Source organism: Dama dama, chromosome 19, assembly GCF_033118175.1.
Source record: "Dama dama isolate Ldn47 chromosome 19, ASM3311817v1, whole genome shotgun sequence".
Lineage (NCBI taxonomy): Eukaryota > Metazoa > Chordata > Mammalia > Artiodactyla > Cervidae > Dama > Dama dama.
The window spans coordinates 89132857-89148227 of record NC_083699.1 but is presented as its reverse complement, the minus strand read 5'-3'; the positions used below and the strand labels follow the sequence as shown (position 1 = coordinate 89148227).

General features: G+C 46.5%; 1 protein-coding gene across 1 annotated transcript in view; it reads right to left on the bottom strand.

Annotated features, from left to right (window-relative positions):
- Positions 1-15371, bottom strand: part of CLSTN2 (calsyntenin 2) — a 728679-nt gene that overhangs the window by 107330 nt on the left and 605978 nt on the right. Inside the window, exon 8 of the mRNA XM_061168062.1 lies at positions 11141-11326. Within this exon, the coding sequence (XP_061024045.1) occupies positions 11141-11326 (186 nt within the window). The remainder of the gene's footprint in view (positions 1-11140; positions 11327-15371) is intronic.

Below are 15371 nucleotides of genomic sequence, written 5' to 3'. Positions count from 1 at the left end.
CAATTGAAGGCTGGCTGCATGAAACATTTGTATCCTGAGAGCCAGCTGCTCTGCTTAGCTGGTGAGAAGCTCACCTTGGGAAAGGCCTCTGGGGGAACTACAGTGTCTGAGATGTAGAGGGTGGCGATTCCAGTCTCTTAATTCACAATCACCCTGCAGCTAGCTTATCAAGGGAAATTGTGGGCAGCGTTGACTATGTTATTAACAAGCATGTTTCTTAGGGCTTTTGCCTGGTAGCATGCCTGACACATAGTAGGTGCTCCATTAATGTTTATAACTGCCTTTCCTTCTGCAGAGTACCTCTGTGAGATGCTTCTGGCCCCTACCCAATTCCTACTGAGCTTATTCTCCTGGCCTTTAGTCCATACCCTGCATCTCTCATCAATACGTACTTGGGATTTCCCTGGTGGTCCAGAGGCTAAGACTCGGTGATCACAATGTAAGGGGACCAGGGTTCAGTCCCTGGTCAGGGGACTAGATCCCACATGCCACAACTAAACTTGCATGATACAACTAAGACCTGGCACAGCCAAGTAAATAAATATTAAAAAATAAATTTTACTTGTTCTCATCCATACTCCTAGAGCCTTACTTGATATCCATTTTATCTGATAAGCTAGTTCACACTAACATTTTAATGACTAGCAAAGCCTGTAGGGCTATGAATCTCCCTAGGTATTTGAAAGAAGGAAACCTACCAAGGTAGTGGTAGGTAAAGATTTGGGGGTTGGGGAGTGGGACATACATGGTCTTTGGAATAAGTTCATTTTCCTAGAATCTCCCAGAATAATGCAACCTGGCAACAGCTTCTCTGTCCCATAAATGAGTTGGTTCAGACACCAGGATTTGTCCAGGATAACAACTGGTGACTAGAGCTCACACAGAATGTATGTCGTTCCTGAAACTTCAGGTGGCCAGGGAGATGCAGGCTGACCATGCAAGGCTCCTGACTTCTAGCTCAAGCCAGTGCCCTCAACGCAATCTGGCAGGGCCTGGTACAGGAATGTGTGTTTGGCCGTTATCAAGGTCAGCTTCACCACCACACAGAGCCAGAGACTTGCATACCAGGGAACCAGGATGACATTGACATGGCTCAAAACTCCACCTCTTGAGCTTCCTTTTTGACTGAAGACCTTGCTGTTGTTAAGGAGCCAGTGTTCCTGCAGAATTCACTAGTCATTTAGGCTAGTGAAGGAGTTGATTGCTAATTTTCCCCAAAAGCAAGTTTGGATAGACGGAGGGAGGTACAGAGCAAGGATGAGGTGGAGGGTGATGGAGAGAAAACAGAAAGAGAAGGTTAGGAGGAACAACTGGTTACATATCATTTCATGTATGTGTATTTAGGGAACTTTATTTTTCATAGTTACAGACCTTTATTATTTTTTGACATTGATTTACAATGCTATGTTAGTTTCTGCTGTGCAGCAAAATGATTCAGTTATCCATATGTATACATTATTTTTTATATTCTTTTCTATTATGGTTTATCACAAGATATTGAATAGTTTCCTGTGCTACACAGTAGGATCTTGCTTATCCATCCTATATGTAATAGTTTTTCTGCTAAACCCAAACTCCCACTCTATCCCTCTCCACACCCTCTACTCCTTGGCAAGTGCAAGTCTGTTTTCTCTGTCTGTGAGTCTGTTCCTGTTTTGTAGATAAGTTTCTTTGTGTTAGATTCCACATATAAGTGATATCATATGGTATTTGTCCTTCTCTGTCTGACTTACTTTACTTAGTGTGACAATCTTTAGGTCCATCCATGTTCCTGCAAATGGTTATCATGCTTCTATGAATATGGGGTGCATGTATCTTTTGAATTATACTCTCAATAGATATTTATTCTTATTTTCCTTGAAACATTTTATTAGACACTGAGTGGGTCCAGACTTAAGTACGTCAATGCTTTTCCTTAGTTATTCATCTAAGTGGTGGATATTATTATGATTCCAGTTTACAGTAAGAAATCCAAGGCTCAGCAAGCCCAGGATCACAGCCAGCGAGTAAGTGGACCCATCATCAGAACTTGCAAGCCCCAAAGCCCACAGTCCCCACTGCACCACCTTGATCAACCTGGAGGAAGATCTTATCATCTCCTGCACATTAAAAAAAAATGGAAGAATAGTGATTTATAATATTGTGTTAGTTTCAGGTGTATAGCAAAGTGATTTGGTTACACATATATATGTATGTATCTATACACTTTTTTTGATTCTTCTCCATTTTAGTTTATTACAAGATAGTGAATATAGCTCCCTTTGCTATACTGTAAAACACTGCTGTTATCTATTTTATATATGGTAGTGTACATCTGTTAATTCCATTTTCTCCAATTATCTGCTCCCAACCTCCTGTACATTTACAAACATGGAAACCGAGGCCCAGAAAGGGGAAATGACTTGACCAGGATCACACAGCCACAGAGCTAGTTAGAGGCAGGCCCAGCTGTCGGACACCTGGTGATATTCTTTCTACCATATAGCGCAGTGTCCTGCCAAGCTCAGCCCAGAGCCCAGGACCAGGTTGCTGTCCACAGAGAGGCATGCGCCCTGGAAAGGCCATTGATGTCTTCCTTGATGAGGGAAATAGCATGTCACTCTGCCCAGCCCACAGATGTTGCCTCCAGGAAAGCATGACACTGTGTTTCACTAGATGGTACAGACTTCCACAGACTTAACTGATTGTATTTCATTTTCTAGGGGCTTCCCAGATGGCTCAGTGGTAAGGAATCCACCTGCCAATGCAAGAGGCTCGGGTTCGATCCCTGGGTCAGGAAGATCCCCTGGAGGAGGATATGGTAACCCATTCCAGTATCCTTGCCTGGAGACTCCACGGACAGAGTCTAGTGGGCTATAGTCCATGGGATTGCAGAGTCAGACATGACTTAGTGACTGAGCAACAATTTCATTTTCTGGTGCACTTAAATAAAATGAGAGAGAGATTTCCTTTTTCCTAAAGTTCTCTCTCCTCTCCCCAAGGTATCCCATGGAAAGCAGTGGGTAAACAGGATGCATAAGATAGTGCAAAGATAGTGCGGTATTGTCTGCATGTCAGGGTGTATTTAAGATGCAAATGTCCCTGGGACCCACTGGGCTGCTGAGAGCTCATACTGGTCTGGTGCACAGAAACTGTGGCCTGAGTGTAAGGGGCTTTCAACCAGAAATGAAGTCTGCTTTGAGGTCTCTGAGCCCTATCAAGGTGGAGAAGCCTTGCTGAGCCAGCAAGCAGATAAAGACAGGGGTGAGTTAGGCAGATTTTAGGACACACAGTGGAGTGAGAGCCCACGTGGAGCCTGGGGGCAGGGGTCACCATCTGGTCTTTTCTTTTTTAATGTTTACTTATTTATTTGGCTGCACTGGGTCTTAGTTGTGGCACATGGGGTCTTTAGTTGTGGCATGTGGGATCTAGTTCCCTGACCAGGAATCGAAGCCAGACCCCTGCATTGGGAGCAGGGCGTCTTAGCCACTGGACCACCAGGGAAGTCCCTGGACCTCTTAACTGTAGGGTTTGTGTGCTGTTCTGGATGGCCTTGGTGAAGGCAGAGTGCCCTCAGCATTTCACTGTGGGCCTGTGGCCATGGTGAGAGACATGGAGCCTCAGTCATGCCTCTTTATGGTCCACAGTGGGATGCAGAAAGGGATAGGGAGAAGGGGAGGATCTCAGCGGAGAGGAACCATTGTAATCAAGGACACAGGCCTCATTTTGTAGCATCTTCCAAGATTAGCAATATCAACTCCATATTATTTCATTACATGCTTATATAATGTCTTAGTTATGCCAGGCACTGTGGTAGGAATACAGCAGTGAACCATGCAGCAATGGGCCCTACCTCTAGAGACCCAATGGAAAGTCTTTTAGTTTTGGTGGGTGGAATAGTTCATTGGTAGAGAGTCTTGACAAAGGTCCTACTTGAACTACATGAACTGCATGATGGTAGAAAGAATTCTTCTGTTCTTAACATGCTTCAGTGACCCACTGATCACAGTTGGCTGTGTGACTTGCTCTGACCAAGAAAATGTGAATGCAAACAATGTGTGTCACTTTAGGGCAGAAGCTTTATGAGCCAGTCCAAGCTTCACCACATGTATTTTTTCCGTCTGCCATGATATCAACAATATTCTAGATAGAGACTATTCAGTTAGCCTGGATCCTGGTGGGAAACCGACATGGAACAGAGCCACAGTCAATCCAAGAAGGACATGTGGTAGGAATGGAAATTAACTTTTGTTATTTTAAGCCGATAGACTTTGGAATCATTTGTTACTGCAGCCTAACTTGCCCTGTCCTGACTGATAATGCATAAGTGACTGACATGAGTGGCTACCATAACCACTTTTCTATCTGCATGCCTTCAGGATGGAGGTGGAGGACTTCTTAATGTCCTTTCCAAAGCTCACAGCCTGTTGATCCTACCATCAGACTATCCTTCCATCTCTGGAGTCCTAGACAACAGGGCTTCTTCAAAGGCCCTGGAATCTCCCGGTGAAGCAAGCTGAGCTTTGGATGAAGATTGTCAGCCAGACTATTGGGGCAGGGCCATGGATCGCCAGTGGCTGATCAGCCTGGGCAAGGCTGCTGCAGGCAAAAACCTTCTCCCCAGAATAGAAGGGCATGCTATATGGTAGCTACTTCATTGACTTTAAAGAAATCATAACCAAAGAGAAGCCCATTGCTTACTGTCATTACCCATTGCTCAGTGTGTGCAACCCTTGCTATGTGTATGAATAGTGATTTAGTTGGATTCCCAACATGTGTGCATCAATTTTCCTTATAATAAAAGGCCCAATTCAGCTCTGAGAATGGAAAAACTGGTTATGATTGGGGAACTGGTGCTGTCCTCCTTGGAAGCTCTGGCTCTTTAGAAGAATCTTGGAGAAACTGACAATGGTTTCTCATAGTTGAGCTATCCTGAGGGTATAAAACCTTGAATTGTGATTCTTAATGAGGACAAGCTCTGTTAAGCTGCCTAGTGTAGTAGAAAGCTATGGACTAAATTTTTTACATGACTGTCTTCGCCTTAAACTGTTAAGTGGTCTTATTAACTTCGAGATAACCTCATGAATGAAAGCATTTGGACACTGAACAAATATTTGCTGAATTAAAAATAAGCAAATGAGGACTTCCCTGGTGGTCCAGTAGTTAAGAATCTGCCTGCCAATGTAGGGAACATGGGTTTGATCCCAGGTCTGGGAAGATCACACTGCTGAGAGTAAGCTAAGCCCATGTGCTACAACCACTGAAGCCCGCATACTCTAGAGCCTGTGCTCTGCAACAAGAGAAGCCACCATAAATGAGAAGCCCATGAACTGCAACTAAACAGTAGCCCCCACTTGTCACAACTATAGAAAGCCTATGCAGCAAAAAAGATACAGTGCAGTCAACATAAGTAAATAAATTAAATAAGCAAGAAAGCTGAACCTGAGTTAAAAAAAAAAATGAATGAATGAATGAACAGATTCTCTTTGAAAATCTCCTGTGCTCACAAGTGTATAAACTCTGAGAACAGCTCATGCCTGATGATCTGAGCTGGTCTGATGGATCCATTTCTTGATTTAACAGCAGGCTCTCACACTGCAGCCTCTCCTTCAACAGGACCTGTCCTTGGAGCTCTTGACTCCACACACAGAGCAGCTGACCCCGGGTGTCATACGGGTGGTGCTGGACAGATGCCAGGAGCCTGTGGTTTCAGGAAGGAGCAGTCCTGGCCTCAGGGCTCCGAGAGACATGTGTGTCACAAACTGCTTTGCTGCTTACTATAATATGCGGTGACTCAGGGGCATGGAAGCAGGCCTTTTCTTAGGCTTGGGTTCATGTCAAATTGAATTTGGTCAGGAAGCCTCACTGGGGCCTCATCGTACATTTCATTTTCAAGGCAGTTTTGTGGCACTTCATCTTGGGAAGACCTGGGACTGAGATGGCAGAGTCCTTCATCTTGAATTTCTGAATCCAGAGGAAGTGATTAGCGGCTTGTCCAACTTCCCCATGAGGCCTGGCTTCACATACGGGAAGGTCAGTGGGGGACCGTGTTAGGCTAAATTTGTTCCTGCAAGTGGAAAGGGACACAGGTGCAGGACCTTGCATCAGTTTTTCCAAAGTCTCAGCGCGCAAACCTCAGGCAGCAATATGGCTGATGTCTGGTGCTCCCTTGGAAACAAAGAGGCTTTTTTCTGGTGCTATTGCACCTGTCAGGTACTTCCTGACAGTGGCTCTGTCCGGCTGTTGTTTGATGGCTCCTTATTCAGGGATGCCATCACTGCTCCTTGTGAACGACACTGCAGGAAGAGGAAGCAGGTGGGCACTGATCCGACCTCTCTCAGAGGGGAAGGCAGCCTTGCCTGGGCTACTGCACAAGGACAGTGTCATAGAAGCAATGCCAGAATTCAAAAGCACCCAGGAGCCCTCCTGCACTGCTTCTGGTAGCAGAGATGACAGGCAAATATTGACTTAAGCAAAGGGTTTGGAATGGTAAAGGAGAGAGAAGTTCTAGCAAGAAAAAAGTGAGCAAAGGCATAGGGATGGGAATGAGCTGGGGATGGGGAAAAATGGGGTACTGTGGCCCAGAAGAGGCCACACACTGGGAAGAAATGGGCTCTAATGATGGACCAGTGTGATGGTGGCAGGTCCTCGGGAGCTCGGGAGGGTGGGGAGTCATTCTAGAGCCGGGCACCCATACCTGGCTGTTCCACAGGTATTTGTCATCACTGTCCCCTAAATCCACCCTTGCCTGGAATTTCTAGTTCTGGTTGGTGGCACTCTCATCCAGCTAGATGCTCACATTAGAATCTTCTAAGATTCCCTGTTTTTCACTGCTTGACAGCTAATCATGGTTGACTCTTACTGATTTTGCCTCCTAAATCTGTCTTAGGTTCATCCCTACCGCCACTCCCCCAGTTCAGAACTCATTATCTCTTGCTTAGACTATGGCCATAACATCCTAATTGGTCTCCCTGTTACCATCCAAAGTCAATGAAGATATGTAGAATGAAAAATGCATGAACACTGGGGCTTAAAGTGTCGTGGTGGCCCTCTGGCTGGGAAACCCTGCCAGCAGCTTGTCGATGAGCTAGGGAAAACACAGAGAAGCTTGTCTTCAGAACCTAAGGAGCCCCGCATGAGTCAGGAATCACAGCCCAGGTTCTGCTTTAGAAGAGATCTGGTCTGCCTTTCCCTCACGGTCTGGAGAGAGCTTGGGGCCCGAGGAAGCAGACTTAACACAGATGGGCATGTGTCTCACTCATTTGCTTCTGCCTTTCCTCCTCTGTAGATTCAAGAGGCAGACTCCTGATCTGGAGGCAGGAATAGGCCCGCCCCGTCAGGCTCACTCGGGGTTCCCAGAAGTGTGCACCGGGAAGTGAAAGTGAGGACTATACAGTCCACGGAATTCTCCAGGCCAGAATACTGGAGCGGGTAGTCTTTCCCTTCTCCAGGGGATCTTCCCAACCCAGGGATCAAACCCAGGTCTCCCACATGGCAGGCGATTCTTTGCCAGCTGAGCTTGACAAAGGGTTGCTCTCAGTACCAGATAAGCTTGCATCTCAGGGTAAAGTGCTTTCCTGACTGAATTAACCTGCCTTCCTGCCAGGCGAGGCTGGCAGCCCAGAGGAGTGAGCTATACTAACAACCAGATGCAATTTTGCTCTAAAGTTTCTTCCCTTGAAAAATCCTCTCCTTCTCTCCATCTCCTGTTATCCCCCCAGCAACATTCAGAATCAAATCACCCGTGCGTGCCCTTGGGCTCATCTGATCTTTAACAAGTTGACTCCATCATCGCCTAACCTGGAGGAGTTGAGGAAATGACTGTAACCTGCGGTGGCATAGGGTTGAGCTGACTTATAATTCAGGTGCACAGGGAGCAGGATGGGATATTCATTCAAAATGAGGTGTTGGCGGAGACGGCTTCTCTGTGCGTGGAGTAAAGAGCACTGGAGGCAGCTTTCTCAGTGCTGCAGGCTGCTGATGGGCATTTTTACAAGAGCTGTTTGGAATACTTAGGTTGTGCTGTTTTCCCCAATCTCCTGCATCATTCTAGAAAAACCTGCCTTCCCATGGGCCCTCCTTCCAGCCTGGCAACATGATAAATGGGGCACTGTGCTACCCAAGCAGGGCATACTGCACATCCAGTTCTCAAATTGTCACTTGGTCCTTGGGCAAGAGCTACATGCATGAAGGTGTGAGTGTGTGCCTGTGTGTGTACCTGTGTGTTCACTGTGTGCATGTGTGTACCTGTGAGTGCATGTGTGCGCCTGCTTGTTGTGCATGTGTGCACCTCTGTGTGTGCATGTGTGTGCTTGTGTGCATTGCCCACCTAAGTGTGCATGTGTGTGTGCCTGTGCCTACTTTGTGTGCCTGTGTGCATCTGTGTGTGAATGTGTGTGTACTTGTGTGCATGTGTGCACTTTGTGTGCCTGTGTGTACCTGTGTGCACCTGTGCATGAATGTGTGTGCCTGTATATGCATACATGTGTATTTGCACCTTGTGTGTGTGTGCACAGAAGTGTGTGTGCATGTGTCTGTGTGTCAGTGGTGAGGGAGAAAAACTGCTCCAAAGACAGTAGTGGAGGGGTCCCCAGGAGGGGCTACAGGCTGTGTTCAGGAAGCCACATCTTCCTTGGGAGATGGAGTTACCCCCAAGTACAGGCCCCGTCTTAAGACTAAGCTCTTTCTGGAGCTGCCCACAGTCCGGCTGGAGAGGCTGTGTGAGGGCCTGAATAGTCTTGGAGAGAACAAGAAAGAAATGAAATATACATGGTGGGGAGGAAAGAGGCCCATCAACACATCCATGATCTGGTTTACCAAGCAGGTGAGACCACTTCCACCACACTGTGTCTTATTATGCAGTTGACTTGAGAGATTTACATTCCAGCTCTAGAGGTCTGGCCCAACATCACAGATCAAGAGCCAAAGAGCCCCTCCCTCCCATAGACCTACTTTCAAAGTCTGGCTCTGTCACTCCCTGTGTGACCTTAAAAATAATTTCTCCTCTCTGGGCTTCTAATTGTCCATGTTTAAAACTGGATGAATAAGACCCTCCTCAGTGTGAATTAGGGTAGGGCATGTGAAGCTCACTGGAGAAGGGAATGGCAACCCACTCCAGATTTCTTACCTGGAGAATCCCGTGGACAGAGGAGCCTGGTGGGCTATAGTCCATAGGGTCGCAAAGAGTCGGACACGACTGAACAACTAACACACACACATGTGAGATGCACACAGCAGGTGCTCAATAAAGCTAAGGTTCATCGGGTAGAACCTGCATCAGCCTGGCTCCCAGTTCCAGCCTGCTTCTTTCTTGGGGCACCATCTCTCAGCCCACTGACAGCCAGCCCTCTGTCCCCCACACTTGGATCCTTCATGTTCCCCATCTCTCCTCCCAGCCCAGCTCTTCTCCAACACAGGCACCCAGGCCCGGCTTCACCAGCATGTGACCTGAACAGTCACACGGGGCCCCCGGCTTGGTTTCATGCTTTGCTGTCTCTGCCTTAAAATTCTTTGTAATTTTGGAACAAAGATCCAGCACTTTCATTTGCAGTAAGCCCTTGTGTTCCATAGCTGGTCCTGGAGGAGGAGACTCACCTCTCCCTAAGAGGTAGGCACCACCCTTCACCTTGGCCCCTGGGAAGGCACCTCTCTGAAATCAACACAGTATAGGGGAGCCGTGTTCCTTCAGGTCCCATGCTAGGTGCTCTTCCACACCTGGGGCTTGTGTCTACATGTGTGTGCCTGTGTGTGTACACAGGACCATAACATCCCTATGTTACTGATGAAGAGTAGAGGCTTTGTCTCAGCACTTGCCCACAGACTTAGAGTCGGTACATGGTGGGGTCTGACCAGGTATGGTTGGTGCTGAAAGCTATGCCTTCCAACCCTTTAACCCAGGGGTCTCCAACCTTTGGGATCTAATGCCTGATGATCTGGGGTGGAGCTGATGTAATAATAACAGAAATAAAGTACACAGTAAATGTAACACGCTTGAATCATCCCGAAACCACCCCCCACCTCCAGTCTGTGCAAAAATTGTCTTCCACGAATCTAAAAAGGCATGATACTCATGAAGTTACTAACAAAACAGAAAGAGGTTCACAGTCTTAGAGAACAGACTTATGGTTGCTGGGGGGAAAGGAAGGGGAAAAGGGATAGTTAGAGAGTTTGGGATGGATATGTACACACTGCTATATTTAAAATGGATCACCAACAAGGACCCACTGTATAGCACAGGGAACTCTGCTCAGTGTTACGCGGCAGCCAGGATGGGAGGGGAGATTGGAGGAGAAGGGACACGTGTATGTGTATGGCTGAGTCCCTTTGCCGTCCGGCAGAAACTATCACTACATTGTTTGTTAACCAGCTGTGCGTGTGTGCCTGCGTACTCCGTTGCTTCAGTTGTGTCCGAGTCTTTGCAACCCTGTGGACCATAGCCCCCAGGCTTCCGTCCATGGGATTCTCCAGGCAAGAATACTGGAGTGACTTGCCATGCCCTCCTCCAGGGGATCTTTCTGACCCAAGGACCAAACCCCCATCTCTTAGGTATCCTGCATTGGCAGCTGGGTTCTTTACCACTAACACCACCTGGGAAGCCTGTTAATTGGCTATACCCCAATACAAAATTGGAAAAGGCAATGGCAATCCACTCCAGTACTCTTGCCTGGAAAAATCCCATGGATGGAGGGAGCCTGGTAGGCTGCAGTCCATGGGGTTGCTAAGAGTCCATGGGGTCACTGCAGTCCATGGGGTCGCTAAGACATGACTGAGCGACTTCACTCTCACTTTTCACTTTCCTGCTTTGAAGAAGGAAATGGCAACCCACTCCAGTGTTCTTGCCTGGAGAATCCCAGGAACGGGGGAGCCTGGTGGGCTGCTGTCTATGGGGTTGCATAGAGTCAGACACGACTGAAGCGACTTAGCAGCAGCAATACAAAATAAAAAACTTAAAAAAAAAACTGCCTTCCATGAAACTGGTCCCTGGTGCCAAAAGGTTGGGCATTGCTGATTTAACCATAATAAGTAAACTTAATATTCATCCAGGGGTTACATGTACCAGTGCAGTGGGGAGGGGCTGATTCCTTCATAATATAGTAAGATACACTTTGTATATATTGTTTAAAACAATGAATTAAAAAATAACCCGAACAGGGAAGCCTACCACATAATTTCTGAAGGGACTTCTCAGAGTAGGTCTCCCGGTCACAGCCCTTCCCAATGTAGTTGGTCTGCAGCTCTGTGGTGATCTGGATGGAGGACACGGCCCCGTCGCACGTCTCCAGGTGGATGTTGGGGAACAAGGGCACGCTCCCTGAACCAGGCTGGTACTCAATCCTCTTGGTCCAGTCTGAGTAAACAAGGAAAGAGTGGCCGTCAGTCAGGTGCAGACAGTTCTGCTGTAACATGTGCTTTGAAAATGTGCATTTGTTCCAACACAATTGATACCTTTGCAGAAGGAAATGGCAACCCACCTCAGTCTTCTTGCCTGGAGAATCCCATGGACAAAGGATAGGCCTAGCAGGCTTCAGTCCTTGGGTTCGCAAGAGTTGGATACAACTTAGTGACTAAACCACCACCACAATTGATACATTAGGAAATGATTCAAGGATAACAGGGATTTCACATTTGTTTATACAAGATTTTGTCCCCAAGAAATACTAGATGAATTCAGAAATCCATGCCTAGCTGAGCTAAGCCACGTAGGAAGGCATAAAACAGGCCCATGTACAGACCTCAAAACATCTACCAGCTACTCCACTCGCCATGTGTGCTGAGCCACATCTGCCTACAATGCAGTTATAGCTTTCTGTGTCATTCGGAAAACCCTCTTCACAATAGTGTATCGGCTTCAACCCTTCCTGTATCCACCACCACGAGCAAACCTCAGGTCTCTTCAAGGTAAGGTACCGCATTTACTGTAGTCCTTATATATTTCTTAACCATTTAACCTGTGTAAGAGTGTGCTGGTGTTTGTTTGTTTGTTTTCTGTCTCTTTTCTTCAAATAAGGTTGGCTTTTAATTTATTTTATTATTATTTTTTACTATGCTGGGCCTTTGTTCCTGTGCATGGGCTTTCTCTAGTTGTGGTGAAGGGGTGGTGTCTACCCTTTAGTTGCTATATGCAGGCATCTCACCGCAGTGGCTTCTCTTGTTGCAGAGCACAGGCTCTAGAACTCTGGCTCAGTGGTTGCGGTGCTGGCTTATTGCCGTGGGGGCATGTGGGATCTTCTAGGACCAGGGATCAAACCTGTGCCCCTGCCTTGGCAGGTGAGCTCTCAACCACTGGACCACCAGGGAAGCCCCTTTGTCTCTTTGCATGCATCACTGATGATGTGTTTGACTATTGAGTCCCTCGTCCCATTTTTCCCAGCAAGGTGATTTTCAGTAATGCATACACCTTGCCACAAGCAAACAAACAAAATAAGAGACAAGGTAATTCAGGATTCCATGAGGGCCTGGGGTTAGGCACAATAATTCATTCCCTTTCAGGACTGTTGACTTAAGTAGGGCTGATGGTCTTATCCATGCATTTTAGTGGAAAAATAACTTGAAGACATCAAAGTGTTGGAGAGGAACAAAATCACAACCAAAATGACACCACACAAAAAAGAGCAATCAACAAAAATAAACACTGAGAGTGAGTATACACAAGAACTGATTGAAACAACAATAGTGGAGAATCAGAGCCTAGGCAAGGCCATGCTCATGGTGACTGGCAACAGCACTTGCTGACAATGATGCCTGCCTGAGAAGTCTATGTAGGCCTGAGCCAGACTTGTGGGTAGAAGTCAAATCATCAAGGAACATGAGTTTTTGATACCATTATATATGACTCTCAAAGGTTTGTCACATTGCTAGATGGTATCTCTTTTTTTAAAGTTTTTTATGTGAACTGTTTTTTAAAGGTCTTTGTTGAATTTGTTACAATATTGCTTCTATTTTATGTTTTGGTTTTTTGTCTGGAGGCATGTGGGATTTTAGCTCCTGGATCAGGGATTGAACCTGTACCCCATGCATTGGAAGGCAAAGTCTTAACCACTGAACAACCAGGGAGTCCCTGGATGGTGTCCTTATGCCAAGGTAAAAATGAAAATCTATGGACTGCCTGCCTCACCCTTGGGAAACTCAGAAAGTCTTGCATTTAGGATCATTCATCAGCCACCAAGGGGTTCCCTGATAACACCCACTGGCCACTGGCTGCCATCTTGAGGAAACCAGCAGAATGAAAGGGCTGGGCTTAGGGACAGATGGCTTTGTTCAGTGAGCAAGTATGTGTTTGAGCTTCTTATGTATTCAGCTCTGCTTGGAGCAACACAGATACAGCAGTGAAGGAGTCAGAAAGGGTTCCTGCCTTGTGGAGCTGAGAGAGAGGCAAGCAATGAATACGCGCCATGCTGTCCTATTGTGGAGGGTAAGTGCTATGAAAGGAAAAGTGGTGACAGAGAGGAACTTCTTTAGCTGGAGAGAGCTCCTGTCTGAGCTGACGCCTGAATGTCAAGGATGAAAGCCCATGGGGAGCCTCAGAGAAGCTTATTTGAAGTAGAGGCAGCAACGATCTTGGCTTGACTCCATCAGGTCAGGAAGTTCTTGGGCAGGCTAGTGAAGGTCTCCAAGCCTCAGGCATCTTATCAGTGAAGTGGGAACCATAGTGTGGGGGTGAGGACTAGGTGCAACCACGTGGGCCTGGCATGCAGTAGGGCTCCAATCCTTGCTATTGCTTCCCCGGAGAGGAAAGGAGATGCTCATGCCCCCTGCACATTCCACATAACCCAGCAATCTGGGTTTAGCTCTGAACCCCCAAGTTAACCAACCACCCTTTAATGTATGTTTTGGGGTCATGAACAAAGATTTAATACCACATTGTGGGGTTTATCACCAGGAAACTTGCTATGGGATGAGTTTTGTTTGTTTGTTTTTAAATGAAACTTTATTGGAGTATACTTGCTTTACAATGCTTCCACTGTACAGCAAAGTGAATCAGCCATACATATACATATATTCACTCCCTCTTGGATTTCTTTCCCATTGAAAGGATGTTTAGATGACAATGACTATAGGTAAAAGAGAATATACCCAATTATATGTCTTTCTTCAGAGCCCCAAGGAGCTGTGTCTGGAATGGCCCATCACCTCCTGGAGGATAAGACTATGGAGTTGCTACAGCCCATGTGGCCCCAGGTCAATCTAAAGGACAAATCACTGGCAGACAGGAGGGCTTTTTGTCTGATATATCTGAAAATCACAGTGCTGTAAGCAGCAGTCCACACATGACCAGGCTCGTCTTAACCTAGGTTCAAAATTTTGCATACCATTGTGCATTCAATCATGCAATTTCTTCTGCATGGAGCTCCCTTCCTATTCCTTTCTGTCTGTTACCTCTACCACATAACTTTCAAGATATCTCCAGTCTGGATAGAAACCCTCCTCTGTGCCCTCACAGAATTCTCAACAATAGAGTCCAAGCTGATGGTAAGTCTGAATCCCCATCATGCTGCACAATGCCCAGCACAGGGCAGATACTCACTAGACAGTGGTAGGAAGCGTGTAGGATATCACTGGGCTGATCCATTTGTGTGCCTTCCCCTTCTTGTAACCAGGGACTCTTCAAAGGAGGAATTGTGAGTTTTTGATCCCTCCACACCAAGCTCCGAGCCCAGGAAATATTTTCCAGGTGGATCTGGGGAGCCCCAGAGACCCAACCTTGACTTCAGACTTGGCAGCCTTTCTTGAGCCACAGACAGAACCCAGAGCCTATTTGTAACTTCTCTCGTACTTCTCCTGTCTGCCCCTATTCTCATCGTACAGAAACAACCACTCCAACAGAAGCCATCACATGTTTGCTTCTCTTTGTTCTCAGTAAGGCAATTGGTCCAGAAATGATAATGGAAGAATCTCTTCACAGTAAAAAGACATAGTATCAAGGAGGAGGCTGCTCTCCTTCCCTTCCTCACTCCTGTCTCTCTGCATCATCCTTCTCTTTAGAGATGCAATTTAAAAAGATCAGAGACATGGTTCTGTGCAGGATGCCCGTGGTATGGCCTGACATCACCAATTCTTGAGTCTCTCCTGCTAGTGGGTGAGAGATTCCTCACAACATCTGCTTCTGGAAGCCTCTTCTGTTAGAGAAGCCCAAGACATCCCTGGTATTGGTGTTCTGTGGGAGCTGTGGGCATTTCTTTCTCATCCAGATATGTTAGTGGTTATCTCTGATGAGAAATTTCAGCTCAAGTCATTTTAGAAGGCGTGTAAGTACCGGACCAAATAAATAACAAGGCTTTATATTGTCACCCTGCTTATTTAACTTATATGCAGAGTACATCAGATGAAATGCCAGGCTGGATGAAGCACAAATTGGAATCAAGATTGCTGGGAGAAATATCAATAACCTCAGA